At 40.2% G+C, this 17,210-nt stretch overlaps 1 protein-coding gene across 1 annotated transcript in view; it reads left to right on the top strand.

Annotated features, from left to right (window-relative positions):
* The first annotated feature begins 10,147 nt into the window (after positions 1-10,147).
* The window catches only part of FREM1 (FRAS1 related extracellular matrix 1), a 61,790-nt gene continuing 54,727 nt past the window's right edge, over positions 10,148-17,210 (top strand). The window contains exons 1-4 of the mRNA XM_027744944.2: positions 10,148-10,502; positions 15,397-15,491; positions 16,043-16,344; positions 16,852-17,048. Of these exons, the coding sequence (XP_027600745.2) occupies positions 10,272-10,502; positions 15,397-15,491; positions 16,043-16,344; positions 16,852-17,048 (825 nt within the window). The 5' untranslated portion in view covers positions 10,148-10,271. The remainder of the gene's footprint in view (positions 10,503-15,396; positions 15,492-16,042; positions 16,345-16,851; positions 17,049-17,210) is intronic.

Here is a 17,210-nt window from a genome sequence, read left to right on the forward strand (position 1 = left end):
GCCAGTTAAAACTCCCTTTAGGTTACAGCTTTTTTCTGTAATGTCATGGTTCAGAAATTAAGGGATCAATATTTTTGTCACTGGAGCTGAAAATTTCTCCCTAAACGTCAGGCCTCTGAGAGATTCTTTAGATCCTGACGAATTTCTATGACAATGGTCTTTCAAAAAGAATGTTTTCTGATACTTTGTGATACTTTGTGATACTCAAGAGAGAAAGTCAACAATGTAATGCCTTATAATTTTGGACTCGTTGGCATAGAAACCTCTTCCACATTTGGAGAGTTACTTGACATTCCTGTTGTTAATTACAAGAAGAGTTAAACCCATATCACACCAAACTCGTTAGCAATGATAGAATGCAATTTCCAGTCTTTTTCTTTCCCAAGGACAAGAATGGTTGTGTGGAATACAGCCAGAATCACTGCTCTTCCTTCATGCAGTTGTGCTACTGAATCTCAAGGGCTGCTTTGTTTCATGGTTGTAAGGATGTAGTTGTCACCTGAGTACAGATCTTCTGACCGCTAGGCCACAAACCATTGGGTTCTTTACTGAAGTCACCAAAACCACAAAAGACTATGTGCCAAAATATGAGGTTATGTAGTATGTGTTACAAGGAATCTGAAGACTGTAACGTTTCTGCGTAGGCCTCTCTCTACTCAATTTGCTACTACAGCAACTTTTCCAGAGCATCACCACTGAAGGTTTGACCAAGAAGAGAAGCTCTTTGTGGTATCTTAGTCTTAGATGAAGCTTTTCAGTGCCTCAGAAGCTGAAGAGGAAATGGATGTACTCCCAGTATCAAGAACTAGCTCCTTTCTTGTGTTTTATACATTAATTGCATTGTACTATGAAAACTGAGCATGTTTCTTGTTGGTTATACAAGCAGGAGATCCTCAGTCTCCTAGGAAAGAACTCAAAGAAATATCTTCTATAGTGATTCCTTGGTAGTGCTCCAGAAAAAGCTTTTGGATAAAGAAGGAGAATAACCAGAGTACTGTTTGCTCATGAATTTCATTATTAACTTTGTGCTTGTAAACCCTTGTGATTATTGTGAATGAAAATGACAGGCTGGAGCAGCAGCGTTACCCTCCTAGTTGTGATGGTGATGCACAGCCCTGCAAAGAAACCCAGCCACAAGCACCAGTAGTCCCAGATTATTCTTGTTTCTTCTATAGGAACCATGCTGGGTTTCTTTGATGGCATGATTATTGTGTTTTTATTATCTTGATCATGGGAACCACTAGGCAAGTCTCCAAGCAAGCTGAGCAGATTGACAGCCACTTGCAGGATCAGCTATCTGTCAGCCTGTCTACCCTTTCTTTTGTGTTCACTGTCAGACCTTGTATTTAGGAAGAACATAGTGCACTCAAGGGCCTTCCCATAGTGAATCCTTATGGACAGAGTGTATATATAGGCTGGAGAGGGAGAAGAAGGTACATTTAACATCCTTTTAAACATGATCTTTCACTCTGTTCTTCTCAGCCTGCATTAGGGACTGAAGAGTGGACTGCTGCAACCAGGTGCTGTTGCTCACATAATAAAATTTATGTCATATAGTGAATACCTGGAAAATAATTGTATCTATTTTCCCCCACAGTTCAACAGATCTTCCTGTGAACAGCCTCCAGATTTAGGATGAGCATGAGTCTTTTGTTTACTTTGAGAACCTCATGTTCTCAAACACTCTGTGCAGATGGCAGACAATCTTGTTAAAGAAAGCTTATAGAAAACTTTTAACTTACTATCTTCATATCAACAGTCTGGACTGCATGATTTTACTAGTAATTAATAAAAAATATATACCATGCTTAATTTTCATCCATGGGAAGCTGAACTACTCTCTTTCCTGTGTGGGCAAACTTTGAAATTAAAAGAATGAGTATGTCTACAAAAGACATGTCTTCAGAGCTCTTCAGTGCTCTGGCATTTCTCAAGAAAAGATGTGGTAATTTTTTTCTATCCTTTAGATAATGCGACCTTGATAGATTGCACAAATTAATTGTAGTTAAAGAGTACTATAAGAAATGAGATGCTAAGTTTATTGCTGGAGAAATAAAACTAGTTTGCCGTTATATTATTGACTAATGGGTCACAGACTTGACACTTAAAACAAGCTGCTACTTTTCTAATCAGTCTGTAAGGACAGTTATGCTGATGATCCTAACCAGATGACTGTACAATACAAACAGGCCATTCATCACAGTGAATTAGAAGCTATGTTCCAGCAAGCGAAAATACAAACACACAGAGGAGATAAATACTTATTCCAAGTTTTTCTGAAACTTGATAAAATGTGCAGGATGAAATCCAGGCCAGTATACCACTCTGATATTGGTGATGTACCTCAAGGAAATATTTTTTTGCCTAGTATTTTCTCATAAGCAAATATAGGCTAGATTGTATCATATTACACATGGTATAGCTTAGAGTTAATTTTCATTTTTAACAGCCATCTGTTTTCTTCATCTGTCTTTAAGTCATGCCGCAGGAACATCTGCTGGTTCTTTTCTTTCTTACTGTTGACTTCAGTTTTGCATTTTTATAGTGCGGTTTTATTTCCTTGTGAGGGTCACGTCAGCTTTCTTGTTCAAAGAGGGGCAAGGGAAGACAACATGCTAAGTGTTACAGTTGTGCTGGATTTGGCCCCTGTTTGCACAGGTAACCTGGGAGTCAATAGCTCTTCCCCGTGCTGTCCCTCTTGCCCTTGTCACAATGACCTGTGGCTGGGCTGAAAATCTTTTTGTCCCCTATGCTTAAAAACTCTTTTGGTCCCTGTGGTGAGATGGACATGGAATAGCCTCTCCCTATATTGTGACTTTGCAATACAACCTCTGTGCTCTGAAAATTTGAACTGTCAGGTTTATCCCTCAGGATGCACCAATGACCCACTGTGTGGTAGCAAATTTTACTTAGAATCCCACCAACCAGTCAAATATGCAAATCTTATGTGAATCTCATGAAAGGCGGCTGGAGAGATATCTTGAATTCTGTGAGGTATTCTATGATTGGTAGGATTTTTTTCTATACCCTTCCTCTTTCTTGCTGTTCTGAATGGGGAAAAAAGATTAAAATTTGAATACTCCTGGGGTGGTGTGTGTGTATCTGTGTGTCTGTGCGTGTGTGTGTTTTGAAGGAAATAAACACAGAAGTGGGGAGAAATATAAGTGAGCAGACCTTAATAACAGCAGCTCAGTTTTTAGTCCTAACAGACTTAACTAGCAGAAGGGGAAAGGAAGATCTGGGGCCGGCTGCCAGAGAAGCATTGCTGAATGTAAACACTACAAGGCATCTCTGAATGCTGTTATCATAGGGAGCCTGAAAGTATTTATGATTTGGGACTCTGCAGTCAGTCTTACAAGCAAGGAGTGTTTTTCCCGGATTTTCAGTACGGAGAAAGCTACAGCCAAGCTGACCAGAAAGACTGGAATTTCATCTATCTCTCCCCTCCCCCTCTCTGCTTTCTCTCTGTCGCCCACTCACTGGATTTCTTTCTCTGCCAGCCTTTTAAACCAGAGATTCCCGGGTCAGTGACTTACATTTTTCCTCTTATTCTAGTGTGCTCTCATGTTCAGCCTCCTGCAGAAACACTGCTTACCTGTAAGTATCAGACTCAAGTTTGTTGTACACCAAATGCTGTTGTGTTTGTGGTTATAGTAGTGCTTGCAGAGTTCAGTTTGCTGCTGAATGTTGCAGCCAAGCAGTCAGACAGTAATTTTTGTACTCGAGATGGATGAAAACTCCGTTCTACCTTTGAGGAAAGCAGACACTAGTTCTTGCCAGTTGTTTAGTAAAAGTTAACTTGAAAGTCAAGGATTCCAAGCAACTTACTTTATCCTAACGTTCAAGTTGATATAGATTTCTCAACTATGTTGGCTTTTTTCCATCAAATCTAATAAAACTTTTTGGCTTTATCTTTTATAAAAGCTTGGCAGCACTAAGCAAGATTTCTTTGCTTAGAATTGTTTTACTAATAAGACACACTAGAAGAAATACAATAAAAAAGTATTGAAAAATATAATGAAAACTTTTCATATTATTAAGTCTTTATATAGGATATATTTCGTTTAGCTGAGATAACTTGTTTTTTAAATGCATGTTTTAAATTGTACACTTACTTTGCAGTAGAGATCTGTCTGCATTTTCACAATTTCATGTACATTCAGACAACTGACTTGGTTCATCTGAATGAGGCAGATGTTCACTAGTCGTATGGATGAATACTTATGTGTGTTCCTTAAGATATATGTGCTTGCATGGTTTTTATATTTCCTGCGGGTTTCTATGTATTTATCTAGAACCAAACTCTAAAACAAACTCTCTATTCTAGAGGTTAGTTGCTGTCACTCTGTGTTGTGCTGAGACATTCCAACAAATTCTGTGGATAATTATCCACAGTTTCTTCAGTTATTGAAAGGGGATTTTTCCAGTCATATTTTTGCTAGTTAGAGAATTCTGCTAGTTGTCATCTCAGCTAACTCGGCACTGCACTTTACCTTAGACAAAATGTATCTCTATTGATGTGTCCAGGGTGTCACTGGGAGACATTGTCACTGTAAACTACCAGTTGTTTTCACAGTAGAACAGCACACACACCTGTAGAAGTCGTCCCAGCTCTTTTTTCTTACACAGGTGTTATTGCTGTGTGTCTGTCAGCATTTTCTTCTTGATTCTTCCTTAGGGTTTGTTTTGCATGCAACGTCAACTGCATGCAGATCATTTCAACCTAGATAATGAGGTGGTTTGGATCTGGGAACATTTAGATTTTGAACATATGTTCCAGAATAGATTTTAATTTTAAATTAAAATACCTCCTATTTGTTCATTCTTATGTTCATTTTTTTTCTGCAGTCCTTGAAGTAGTCTTGATAATATTAGTGTATGATAAGTGTTCTTGATCATATATGTCTATGATAACATTACAGTCCAAGAGGACTTGATCTATTCATGGGGAAAAGAAACTATCACTATCTCCATCAATCTGTGAATTTACAGATGGCAGCAAAATAGCACATGCTGCTAAAATAATGATGCATTAAAAATGCAATCCACTTGCCTGTACCTGTTTGAGCATAAAGAGGGACTGAGTGCATCATTTGTCATCAATACTTTAACTTTACTTCTCTCATTTTTTGAGATTATGTGCCATTCATAATCTCAGATTATGGACCCAGATTGGTTTATCTCATAGTAATGGCTGTGTGGGCTGCAGTTACTATAGCTAGGGTGTCCATATAACATTTCATGCTTTAACAACTCACAGAACATGTCCTTGGGTTGATTCAGATGCCTCTTGTGCAGTTGGGTAAAAAACCCTGAACCTGGGAGTCAGTAGCTCCTGAATCTTCCCCAACTACATTTGGGAAGGTGCTAAACATTCCCTGATAAAGTGTGTAATTTCTTTCTCTAGTTGCTACCATTATGAAGTCCTGCAAAAGTATTCAAAGATCTCTAGTAGCTGGTTGTGAAGTTAAACTATAACTGGATTGCACTTGATGTTTTGAAAAATGTTGTCTAAAACCATTATGTGACTGTATGAGCTGATTTAATACCCACAATCCTTTCGTTGCCCTGGGCTGAATTTTAATTGCTGTAATAATATTCGTCCTGTTTCCTAGAAATCCTGGAAGGCTGTCACTTGTTTTCTTTAAACCCATTCTAAAAAAAAAAATAAAAATCCTATTTTCTTTCTATTTCTTGTAAACCTTTTCTGATATTCATTAAAACAAATCAGTGCAACTCCCAGCCCACAACAATTGTTCTCCATTATCCCCTCCAACTTTGAAAAAGAAGAGGGCAATTTTTGATCCAGCTGTTCAGTGGGATATCCCAGGTAACCAGAGATTTTGTCACGCACAGACAAACCCTTAAAGTCTCATCCAAATCCCAGTGTAGACTTTGGGTGTCATAGAGACTTGGCTTAAGTTCACTACTGATTACAGATTCTTTATTCGGCTGAGAGCTGGTGCCATTTCTGAGTTTATTTTCTTTCTTTTTTTTGGGGGGGGGGTACTGATAGATAGCTATCTAAGTAATTTGGATTAGTCTTTTACTTACATCAAATTAGCTCTCCTCAAAATCAGACTTACCAGTTGTATTTGGTGAGAATGCTAATGTTTGTAATTAACCATTGCATCATTTCTCACAAGTGCACCAGAAGCCCTAAGGGAAAATCAGTTCTTCTGGCATTTGAAGGAAATTTTTAACAAACCGCATCTAAAGTCCACGGAAACCATCCCCTACATTGTCCCAAGTTTGGCATGTCGCTGCATTAACTCTACAGTCATATTCACTGCCTCTTCACAGGCCCCTTCTGCCTCAGCCTTCCCACCCTGGGCTCATCTGCAGAGCAGGGGAGGAGTTTGCCAGCAGAGTAGCTCCTTAGAGTTCCCCTTGCCCAGTGTCCTTTGTACAATGCCTTGGACACATCTACAGGACATATTTTCCAGGCTTCCAAATCTCAGTGTCAGCTTGGCTAACCTACCTATAATTATGGGAAAGGTGGTCTCTTTACTTGCTAACACAGTTTTTTATACCAGTAGGGTTTTAAATTGGATGCCATGGGAATTATGGGAGAGTTGGCAGGGTATAATGCAGTGTTTTCCAAAACTACACCAAGTAACTAACGTAGGTCCTGGCAATCAGTTGGCTCTGTCATTTCTGCTTAGAGTTACCACACAATTTAGGGTGAAAAACTGTAACTGCTCCCACCTCTTGCTCCAATAACAGCCAGCTTTTATGGCACGTACAGCTTCAAAGTTACATCAGGCAACTCAGGCCCTGGTTAGTTGCTTTTTAAAATATCTCTAAGAGGACTCCATAAAACCTATTCCAGTGTCCATAATCACATTGTCTTTTTTTTTCTTTTCTAATGTCTAATGTGAATTTCCTGTGTTGCTGTTTTTGTGGATTGCACCTTGACCCTTCACTGTGCACCTCCAGGCTCTCTGCACTCTCTTGTTAGAAGTCTAAAACAAGCAATAAGCCCTCTCTTCTTCAGGCTGAACAAATCCAACTGTCTCAGCCTCTCCTCATAAATCATGTGCTCCATCTGAGGAATAACAACTAATATATGATATATTACTGAACTGACATGACTGGTTTACTTCTGGGACCAAAGCTGGTAGTTTTGTACTCACACAGTGCACCTGGAGTTATTTTAGGTGTTTTGCCATATAGACAGAAAGTGGATGAGGAAACAGCTTAGTTTCACAATACTGATTATCCTAATGTGTTGCTTATGAACACCATTATTTCTTTAAGCCACTCAGTACATCTGAAATATTGTGGTGCATTTAGATTTTACAGTGCCTTAGTTGTACGTCCATTCTGGGTACACAGATGACATGCCAAGGAATAGCAGGGATGAATCAGGCACAGCTGTGATATTAGGGGCAGAGAAGTAAAAAAATTGTAAGGAAGTTCAAAGCAGCCACAAAATATGGCAATGGCATCACCAGCAGTTGTATAGCTGCTGGGAAGCAGCTCACTGTTACTGTTGATCAGAGTAAGTACTATGTAGCACACACATGACTTGGCTGAAGCAATGACTTTCTTCATACCGGCTGAAGATGCTAATATGATGGCATTCACACCAAAACCTTCTCATTTTTGTTGCCATTTTGTGCTGAAAGGGTCTCTTGCCGTTTCATTTTGCTAACATTAGATAAGTGATTGATGAAGATCTTCACTTGGCCACCTAAGGAGACAGCGCTCAGCAGACAAGTAGGGCCAGTGGCTGGAATATATGGGGCAAACCCATGTATAATGGAGCTGTGCCTGCAAGTAAAAGTAGTCAAAGCAAGACAGTGACAACATAACCAAATTTGTTTCAGAGAATGCCTCACACAACAAATATGAAATTGGTCAAAACGCTCCTGGCTCCCCTTTGAAACTTTTTGCTCTTTGTTTGATGCAGGGTAGGAAAAGGCAAGAAAGAAACTACTGCCTGTGCCTGAGGTTTTTACTTGTACTCTGTGCTGAGTTTTATGGGGCAGGCACCAGTAACAGAGCAACCTGGGCTGTAGCAGAGTTGAGGTGCAGAAGTGTCTGTGTGAATGACTCTGCCAGTGCCTGTTGGAGGGAGGCAGCTGCCTTCCCTTGTTTTAAGCACGGATGTAGTGTGTAAAGAGAACAATACCTTTCCCGACCAGTGCTGTTTGTGAAATGATGATTAGGCTGTCTCTGAACTATAACGTGGTTTTACAGGAGCTATTCAGGTGGGAGTGGAGAAAGTCGAAACTCACCAGGCTTTTATTTTACCTTTTCTCCTGAGGTGCCCTCTGAATAAAGGCTTTTTGCACCATAAATCAATGCCCCAGCCTGCCATTATGCAGCACAGAGTTACTGGCATTGTCATGAGCAGTAAACCACCAGGCCTATGGCTCAGAATCATTCACTACCTCTTAGCACTTTGCCAGGTCCTAGCCAGAATCTAAAATTCCTAATTATTATCTTCTTATCTGAGCCCCTCTATGGCTTAAGAAAATGCGTCTTCTCTGAAAGTTGCTCAGACTTACTCATGCATTGATTCTTCATCAGGCAGGGGCTGGTGTCAAAAGATTTAAAATCCTTTGCAGTCCTTGTGGCAGGATCTTCCTCAGAGCAACTTTGTGACACGTATGTCAGAGTGGTTATTTCACTTTCCTCGGCCCTATCTTCACTTTGTTCAGTGCAGGAAGTAAAAAAAGGACACAGCAATACAGAACGTTTTAATTCAGAACCTCTCTCCCTGCTTTGCAGCTGGTACTTTAAGGAAATGCATTATATTTGATAAATGCTAGAAATCCATGCACTACGTGAGAAATGCCAGTCAGATATTCAGGTTAAAAGGGTGCACTTGCTGCAAAGCATACTTTCACACTTGGAGTCTCAAGTGTAATATGTTTTTCTCCCCCTTTTTCCTAGATGTTCTTTATAGAATTGCAGACTGTGTTTTAAAACTGTGAATTTTAGAAAGTGTAGTGCTGTCTCAGGAAGTGCTATGGATACCCATACCCGAAGAAAGAAACAAAATTTAGCAAGTATTTTGGGTATATTTCCATAACTAGATTTTAGTGAAACCTGTCTGTGTAAATAAACTTCTTTAAAATTATTTGAGATTTTGATTTGTTAATGAAACACTTTAAAACATTTTCTACCAAGAATTTCCTTTTCCTCTGGTTAGAATTCTACATTTTCCCTCAGATTTTCTTCAGACTGATATGGCTGCAATATTTTAAACCAAAATGGAAACATAAGTTGCTAGAAAACCAGACTTAAGATTTGTGTCCCAAACTTGTGTCCCAACCCACCAAGACTGTGGTGGGTTGATCTTGGCTGCGTGCCAGGTACCAAGCCGCTCTATCACTCCCCAGCCAGACAGAGGAGAGAGAATAAGATGGAAAACAACTCGTAGGTTGAGATAAGGCAGTTTACTAAAGCAAAAGGGGAAGTTTGCACACACACAAGTGAAGAGGAAAATAACAGGGTTTATTCTCTGCTTCTCATCAGCGAGAGATGTCCAGCCACTTCCCAGGAAGCAGGGCTTCAGAATGTAGAGCGGTTTCTCAGCAGGCAGACATCGTGAACAGCAAATGCCCCTCCATTCCTTCTTTTTTCCTTAGCTTTTATATCTGAGCTGACATCATATGATTAACCTTTGGTTAGCTGGGGTCAGCTGGCCTGGTTGTGTCCCCTCCCAGGATCTTTCCCTCCACTGGGGTGGGGGGGATGTTACAGTGCTGATGCTGTGCCAGCGCTGCTCAGCAGTCACCAAAACACTGATGTGTTATCAACACCTTTCTAGCCACCAAAGCAAAGCACAGCACTGTGAGGGCAGCTGTGGGGAAATGAGCTCCATCTCAACCAGGCCTAATACGGGTAAAATTAAGCTGCTGCTTTAAATGAACTGCAACTGTAAGAAACGGTGGAAGGTTTTTGTGTGTGTGTTTGTAGGGTTTTTTTAATCCCAATAGTTGCTTGATTCCTTATAGCAATTTTCTTTCTTTTATTTTTTTCAGGATTAACAAACCTTAAAAGGACTCTGAGAACACATTCATCATTTTGTCAGGCTTGACCAATGAATTTTATAAAATTCCAAGGATATTTTGAAAGGGTCCTGCCCAAATTTCAGTCAAGGAGTGACTCTTAATAGAAAACATGTCATATGTTTTTACCTGCAACTAATATTTTGGTGCTTCATTATACGGCAAAAGTCTGCTTGTGGAGAAAGAAGACTCCTTCTGTTAAGAAATTTTTTTCACTGGTGGAAAAGGCTGGCTTCCCCTTATAATATGAAGTCCTTTGAGAAAAGCTGGCTATTTCTGCTGCTGCCTGTCATGCTAAGAGTGGTGTGTTCCTCCTTTATCAGCGTGAACCGCGGGGTGAAAGTGATGAAGGGACAGTCTGTCTTCCTGTTAGAAGATGACCTCAAGTTTTCCATCCCCAGAGAGAAGGATGTCTGCAAAGTTGAAGTTGTGATTAATGAGCCAATAACGCAGAGAGTTGGAAAATTAACTCCACAGGTATTTGGGCTCCATTGTGCTGCTTTGAGTGTCCATGTGGTAGAAACTAGAAAGAGCTGCCTTACTGTTTTTTTTTTCTTTTGGATAGTGACTAAAAGGCATGAAACTGAATGGTCTGTGACATTTAGCCTTTTGCTTAAGCAGACAGCTGGCAGAGAACTGTAACACAGAAATCCAAAAACTGAGCTCAGTAACATGAGTGAACGGAAGTGAGTTTGGTCAGAGTCTCCTTTCACAAGCAAAGAATGAGTATTTCAAAACTTTCGGTTAGGAGATATTCTTGAGCCTCTCAGTTGCTTGCTTTCCAATCATGAGGGTAATGAGTGCCCCTTGGGTAATGCATACCCCACTAGAGCATTTTGCATTTTAGTCACGAAGCCACTACTTAGGGAGCAATTAAGAAAAAAATAATCACATACAATAAGCACATTGTGTACACCATTGTTTGCTCTGCTCTGCAACATCCAAATTGCTAGCAGATGGCAAATACATTAAACTCCCCCTGTTTTCTGTTCAAATGTCAAGCCTGTAGGAATAATGAGATGTATCTCACGTATCACCGTTCTGCTACTCATCTGCTTTACAAATTGCCCCACCTGAGTCATAGCAGGAAGGATTATAAAGTAATTGACGTGAAGAGGTAATGGTATAGATAGAAGATGAATGGTTTTAATAAACCACAGGAAAACAGGTTTTGTCTTTTTGAAAAATTTTGTTTATTGTACCATACAGCATACACTTTTGTGTATTTATATATGTATATAGTTTTAAACATCCTTTCCAAGTTTTTGGCAGCTTCTGCGAAGGTAGGTGCAGGAGTATCAATAGATTTTTCAGAACTTTTTTCTTGGTCATCACTGTTACTTTTGCAGACCACTGACAAGTATTTCAGCTGAATCAGTGCTGCTAAGGAGCATAGGCAGGGAAAACAGGAGGTGTTGCAATGAGCAGGGCAATGTTTGATCTTCTCTAGAGACTGGCCCCAAGAAATGTAGTGCATCTGCTGAAACTTCCCCAGGGCTTGTTCTCTACCAGAACAGCGATTCTGACCATAGTACCCCACCTCTACTTCCCCAGTATAGGTTGGCTCTTGATGCATATAAACATAGACTCATTAAGGTTGGAAAAGACTTTGAATATCATTGAGTCCAATCATTAACCCAGCACTTCCATGTCCACTACTAAACCATGTCCCTAAGCACCACATCTACACAAGTTTTGAACACTTCCAGGGATGGTGATTCCATCACTTCCCTGGGCAGCCTGTTCCAATACCTGACCACCCCTTCAGTGAAGAAATTTTTCCTAATATCCAATCTAAAGAAGAGGAAGAAAAAGAGGAGAAAAAGAAAGACACATGTCAAACCTCTGGCAAACCTCTTCTGTAGGCAATGTGACTGAAGAAGTGACTTTGCTTTCAGTTTCCACCTCAGCTTCTATGTGCAGTAGGACTCAGGTATCTTGAAACAGACTCTTTGTCCTGTGTAAACCAACATGTTTCAAGCACATAGTTAGAGGTACTTCTCAAGAAGTCCCAGGAGATGTGTATTCCCCATACCTTGTTTTCCAAAATAGCTACGGTCCTTGACTTCCCCACTCCCAGCTCCACCTCTGTTGAGTACCTGTCCTTTCATGGCTCTGATGTGTGCCCAGGCAGTCGAGTGTGGCTCTTGGAGGCTGCAGGCATAACTGATCTAGAGGGAAGGGCTCTGCTGGGCAGGTGGCCCTAGGGTACCAGGCTGCAGAGAGCTGTGGTTGCTTCTGCTGCCTGAGCTTTCACTGTTCCCAAACAAAGGTGCTAGAGTCTGGATTTCCTGGTGCCACTCATACTCTTTCTACAGGAGATTCTGCAGCTAGAAAATGTCTCTGCTATGATCTGGTTTACTGCCAGTACAGTGAGTAATGTTCTAGGAATGTATGACAATTTAATTATCAATTGTAATTGAAAGGCAGTTGAAGTGGAAAAAAACAAAACTAAACAGTAATTAGGAAAAGATTTAGATCTCCTTCGTCTTACCCAGCAAATTTATAGCCAATTAGAGTTGCCTGTTCATATAAAAGGAAAACATATCAGGAAACATAAAACAGATGTTTCTTTTTGCAAAGCAGATTGTGTCTTAATACACATATAAACTGACTGTCAGTCAATGGTAGCAGATCTTTATGGAAAGGTCCTTCATTTTCCATTCCCTTGTTAAAAATTAAGATGTGGAACTAGTGATGTCTTAAAAATAGAGAAATTAATTCTTTGATATGATGGGACCTGATGTAGACTCTCTCCATGATATTTGAAAAGTTATAGCAGTCAGGGCAAGTCCCAGTTTCCAAACTGGAAGAAGGGAACATTTTACATCTTTAAAAAGCGTAGATCCTCCCTGCGGTCTACTGACCTGTCAGCCATCAGCCTCCCCTCTGTGCCTGCGAAGATCATGGAACACATCCTCCTGGAAGAGCTATGGTAAGAGATATGGAGGACAGGGAGGTAATTCGGGACAGCCGGCATGGCTTCACCAAGGGCAAGTCCTGCCTGACCAACCCAGTGACCTTCTGTGATGGAGTGACTGCAGCAGTGGACAGGGGAAGGGCTACAGATGTCATTTATCTGGACTTCTGTAAAGCCTTTGACACAGTCCTCCAACAACATCCTTCTGTCACCAAAACCCTACTGACTTCGAGGGCTCATCAGTCTCATCTTCAGGATACAATATTAAGCTTCTAAAGCTGTAATACGATTGGGTTTTGTGTATAATACACTTTCTTTTTTTCCCAGAAGGTAACACACCACGTAACTACTTCTTAATTTTATTTTCCATTTTTGTAGAATATCACTTAAGACTATCTAATTAATTGCTTAACTGTCGTGTTCCTTTATGTTAGTTTGTAGCAAGAAAGAAAAGACATTAAGGAAGAAAAATACATATTTTTTTTTTTGTTTGGAAAACAGCAAAGCACGTATTTCTGTGGCATTTGAAAATAATACACAACAGAACAGTCACAACATAGTCAGAACGTTCATCATATGAGAGTAATTTTGTTTTTCACAAACTGTTTTTGTTCTTCCTTTCTAAGCAGTCCTAACAAATGAAACCAATCGTACTTTTGGTAACACTGTGTAATATGGATTATTTCAAGAGGTTAATCCATGTGTATGTGTCTGAAAATCAAACCCATTACTTAAAAAAAAAGGCTTTGTACAGTACATGTCTTGATGAAAATTAAAAGCAGGCAATACATTTAAAAATTGCTAGGAATATGGAACAATTATCACATATCTTGAGCATCTGAGAATAACTTCAGTAGAAGTGGACCCTTCCAGTAATAATAAAAGCTGATAAATTCCAATCAGTTTTCCATTATGACAACTAATTTAGGAATTAGAGTATTACTTTATTTTTACAGTGAAAATAAGAGCATTCAAAGATTTTCTCCATGAGCTGCATTTCCAGTCAGCATTTTAGAATCTCACTAAAATCCCCCAGCCATTCCACCATCCTCCAAAGTGTTTGGGGAAATGAAGGTAATTCAAGCAAGGTACTTCATTTTCATGATTCTTTTGTCATATTTTAAGAAATAACTGTCAGTAAGAAATGAGCTCTTTAAAAAAAAAAGTGGTATGTCATTCAGCCATATATGTATATTAATACTTATTTGTTATGGCCTCGTTAGGTCTATTAGTGAATGTTGAACAGATTTTGCTTTAGTCCATGGAAGTCCATATAACTATTTGTGAATACTGCCCATAAAAATGCAACCATTTAGATTCACAGTGAGACAAGAAATGTCGTGATTAGCTTTCAGCTCCCTGCTGACAAGAATATGCCTTGTCTCTCTGTGGATATGAAACATGAGTATCCTCCATCCTCCATGGACTGTGTAGAGTTTCTCTGTTACCAAAGAGATAACACAGACATAGTTTTATCAATCCTAGGAGCTTTCATCTGATGTTGCCAGACTTGAAATTTGCAGTATGCCAGGACATGAACATTGTATGCCCCAGAATCCAAACCCCTTTTGTAAAGAATAAGTGTGTCGGAACTCTGCAAAGCAATGTTTTTTCTTTTTGTGTCAGGCACTTTTCCAAATTGCCTTGCTTTCACAAGTCGACCAACCATTAAATAAATCAATCTGCCTGAAACAAGTGCCTGGCTTAGATGGTTAAACTGTGGCCAGACAGCCTCACAGATTTTGCCTGTATCAGATATGTCACAAGAATTAGTCTATTTTGATTTATCTGTTGGAGACAATGTAGAAATTTGCTTGCTTTTGTGCTGTGAGATTGCAGTGACTTTGGGATGGGGTTGGTATGGCACAGAGATGACATCTGATCTAGTAAAGAGCTACTGGTACAAAGTCAGTATCACAAAAACATGGAACAGATCTCAGTTGGCAAAGTTTCTAACAGAGAAGTTTCTCTGGGTCATACTTTTGTAATCCAGTGGTAGTGACCATAAATTAAGATTTACTGTATAATCAAGCTACCTCCATAAGCAACTTTAGAAGCTAATAAATCTCACATTACAATGCAGGATCTGCTGATTTTTCAGCACCACTGCAGTTGAATACCACCTGCATCCTTAACTCCACAGGCTGCAGTGGTCAAGAAGTATGAGCTAAAACTATTTGTTGCACAGGGGAGGGACTTGACAGCCTGAAACAATCACCTGTGGCCATTCCCCTCCTAACTGTGGAGTGCTAGCAGCCCCCCATTAAAGTGGTTGCTCTGACTCTCACTGGAAGATTACAGAACAGGTGAATATCTATTCATAGAAATGAAATATGTATTAAGAATTCCCTCAGTCTGATGCATTACTGACATTCAGAGAGAAGTGGAACAGATGCCGTGAAGTTAATATCTTTGACAGTGTTGTACTAGTCTATTCTTTCTCCTTCATAGGTTTTTGACTGTCACTTCCTTCCTAATGAGGTCAAATATACCCACAATGGCTGTCCAATTTTAGACGAAGACATGGTCATGCTTCGGCTGTACAGGTAAGCAATGGCAGGAGATCACACTTCACTGTTACCAGGAGCCCAGCTGACCTCAGGAAGAGCAAACAGTCCGTTTTTTCACAGTAGAAGCATGTTCTGCTGTACATGTTGTAACTACTTCGATCCAGTAGCTGCATCATTAGTCAACAAGTGACCATCTGTTTACAGAAACATTTCTCACCATGTATTGCAGGTACACTTGTGTAATGTGCATTATGTATTGCTTGCTTATGACAGAAACTCAGTGATTTTTCATTATGCTATTGAGAGTGACAACAGTGCTTTCAGATTGCTGTATATTCTCTGCTGTTCTGCTGATAGGGACAGACACTTGTATATACACAGAGAGTAAACTCTTCCTTCCCATAGACACCCTGCTTGCAAGAATGGGGAGTCATGCAGCAGGGTCTGAACCATGGCAGTCTGGGATTTGAGGGCACAAGAGAGAAAGGGGTTCAAGTAACTCAGTTTAGAAGATAAGGACAGTGCCCAGTTCACAAAACAAAAGAGGATGGGATGGAGCATAATTAATTTTCTTCTGTCACTTGCAGGTTTACAGAAGTGGAAACATTTGTAGAAACATTCACCCTTCACGTGCAGTTACTTGAGCCAGACTGTAACATCATAAAAATGCGCTCCCATGCCCTGGAGGTCCCTGAGTACTATGGTCTGTCCAGGGTGATTGACAAGAACATTCTCACTTTTGATTATGACAGGAAGATAAATCTGGATTGCACCATTTCCATAATCTCTTCAGAAACCCACCTGCCTGCACATGGCCAGCTCACCACCGGGAAAGTGCAGCAAGAGCAGATTCATGGAGATCAGCCACAGAGCTTATTCCCTGGCACTAGTACGATGTGCTTCACTTGTTTGCATTAGCATGTTCAAAGAGACCCAGCAGATTAAGTCTGCAGTAGTGGGTTGTTTCAGACATGCTGGGTAAGAGTGGGTCATGTGAAGTTTAATGAACAGCTTGAGCTATCATGGACATGAAAGAGATGTGAAATTTTTGTGGGGCGCAATGCAGATCACAGATCTGGGTCAATAATTCCCTGATTGGAGTCTTTTTCTGGCTCCTAGACACGTGGACCAATGTGACCACCTTGTGAGAGCCAAGACTCAATAGAAACAGTATAAGGAGTTGTTTGAGGCAGCAACTAACCAAGAGACCAAGGGAGGATGAGGCTGGAAGATGTCAGTTGAAAACAAAATCCTGTAGGAAAAGTTAAGTCAGGAAAGGAGCCCTAATTCTCATCCCACTGACTTTCTATCAGAGTTAGTTTAGTTGTATAGACAGGTTCCCCATGTCATTTTTCGCTCCAGTAACAGTTTCATTATTGCTTCTGTTGGTTTACAGAGCACAGCCTGGGCCAGCAGTGCAGAAATGGGAGCTGCATGCTGGGACTAGGAGTCATTCACAACAAAAAAATGAGCTGTGAAGAATTTCTGAGGATGGGGATTCGGTATAGACATCTTGACCCTCCCTCACCTGACACTGATTATATTCCTGTGCGGTTGGATCTCACAGACAGCAGAAGCAAAACTCTGCACAAGGTAGATTTTTATGCAAGATTACAATGTCTGATTGTCTTCCCATTTTTAAAAAAAAGAAAAAAAAATTCATTGGTCCTTTTCACATTTGAAGAGAGATAGGGAGCCTTAAACTTTGTTCAGCTCCTAGAATGCTGCCAGCTGAGAAAAGGAAAGGCATTATGT

The sequence above is a fragment of the Pipra filicauda genome, unplaced genomic scaffold (genome assembly GCF_003945595.2).
Source record: "Pipra filicauda isolate LSUMZ 115617 unplaced genomic scaffold, ASM394559v2 scaffold359_size756093_pilon, whole genome shotgun sequence".
NCBI lineage: Eukaryota > Metazoa > Chordata > Aves > Passeriformes > Pipridae > Pipra > Pipra filicauda.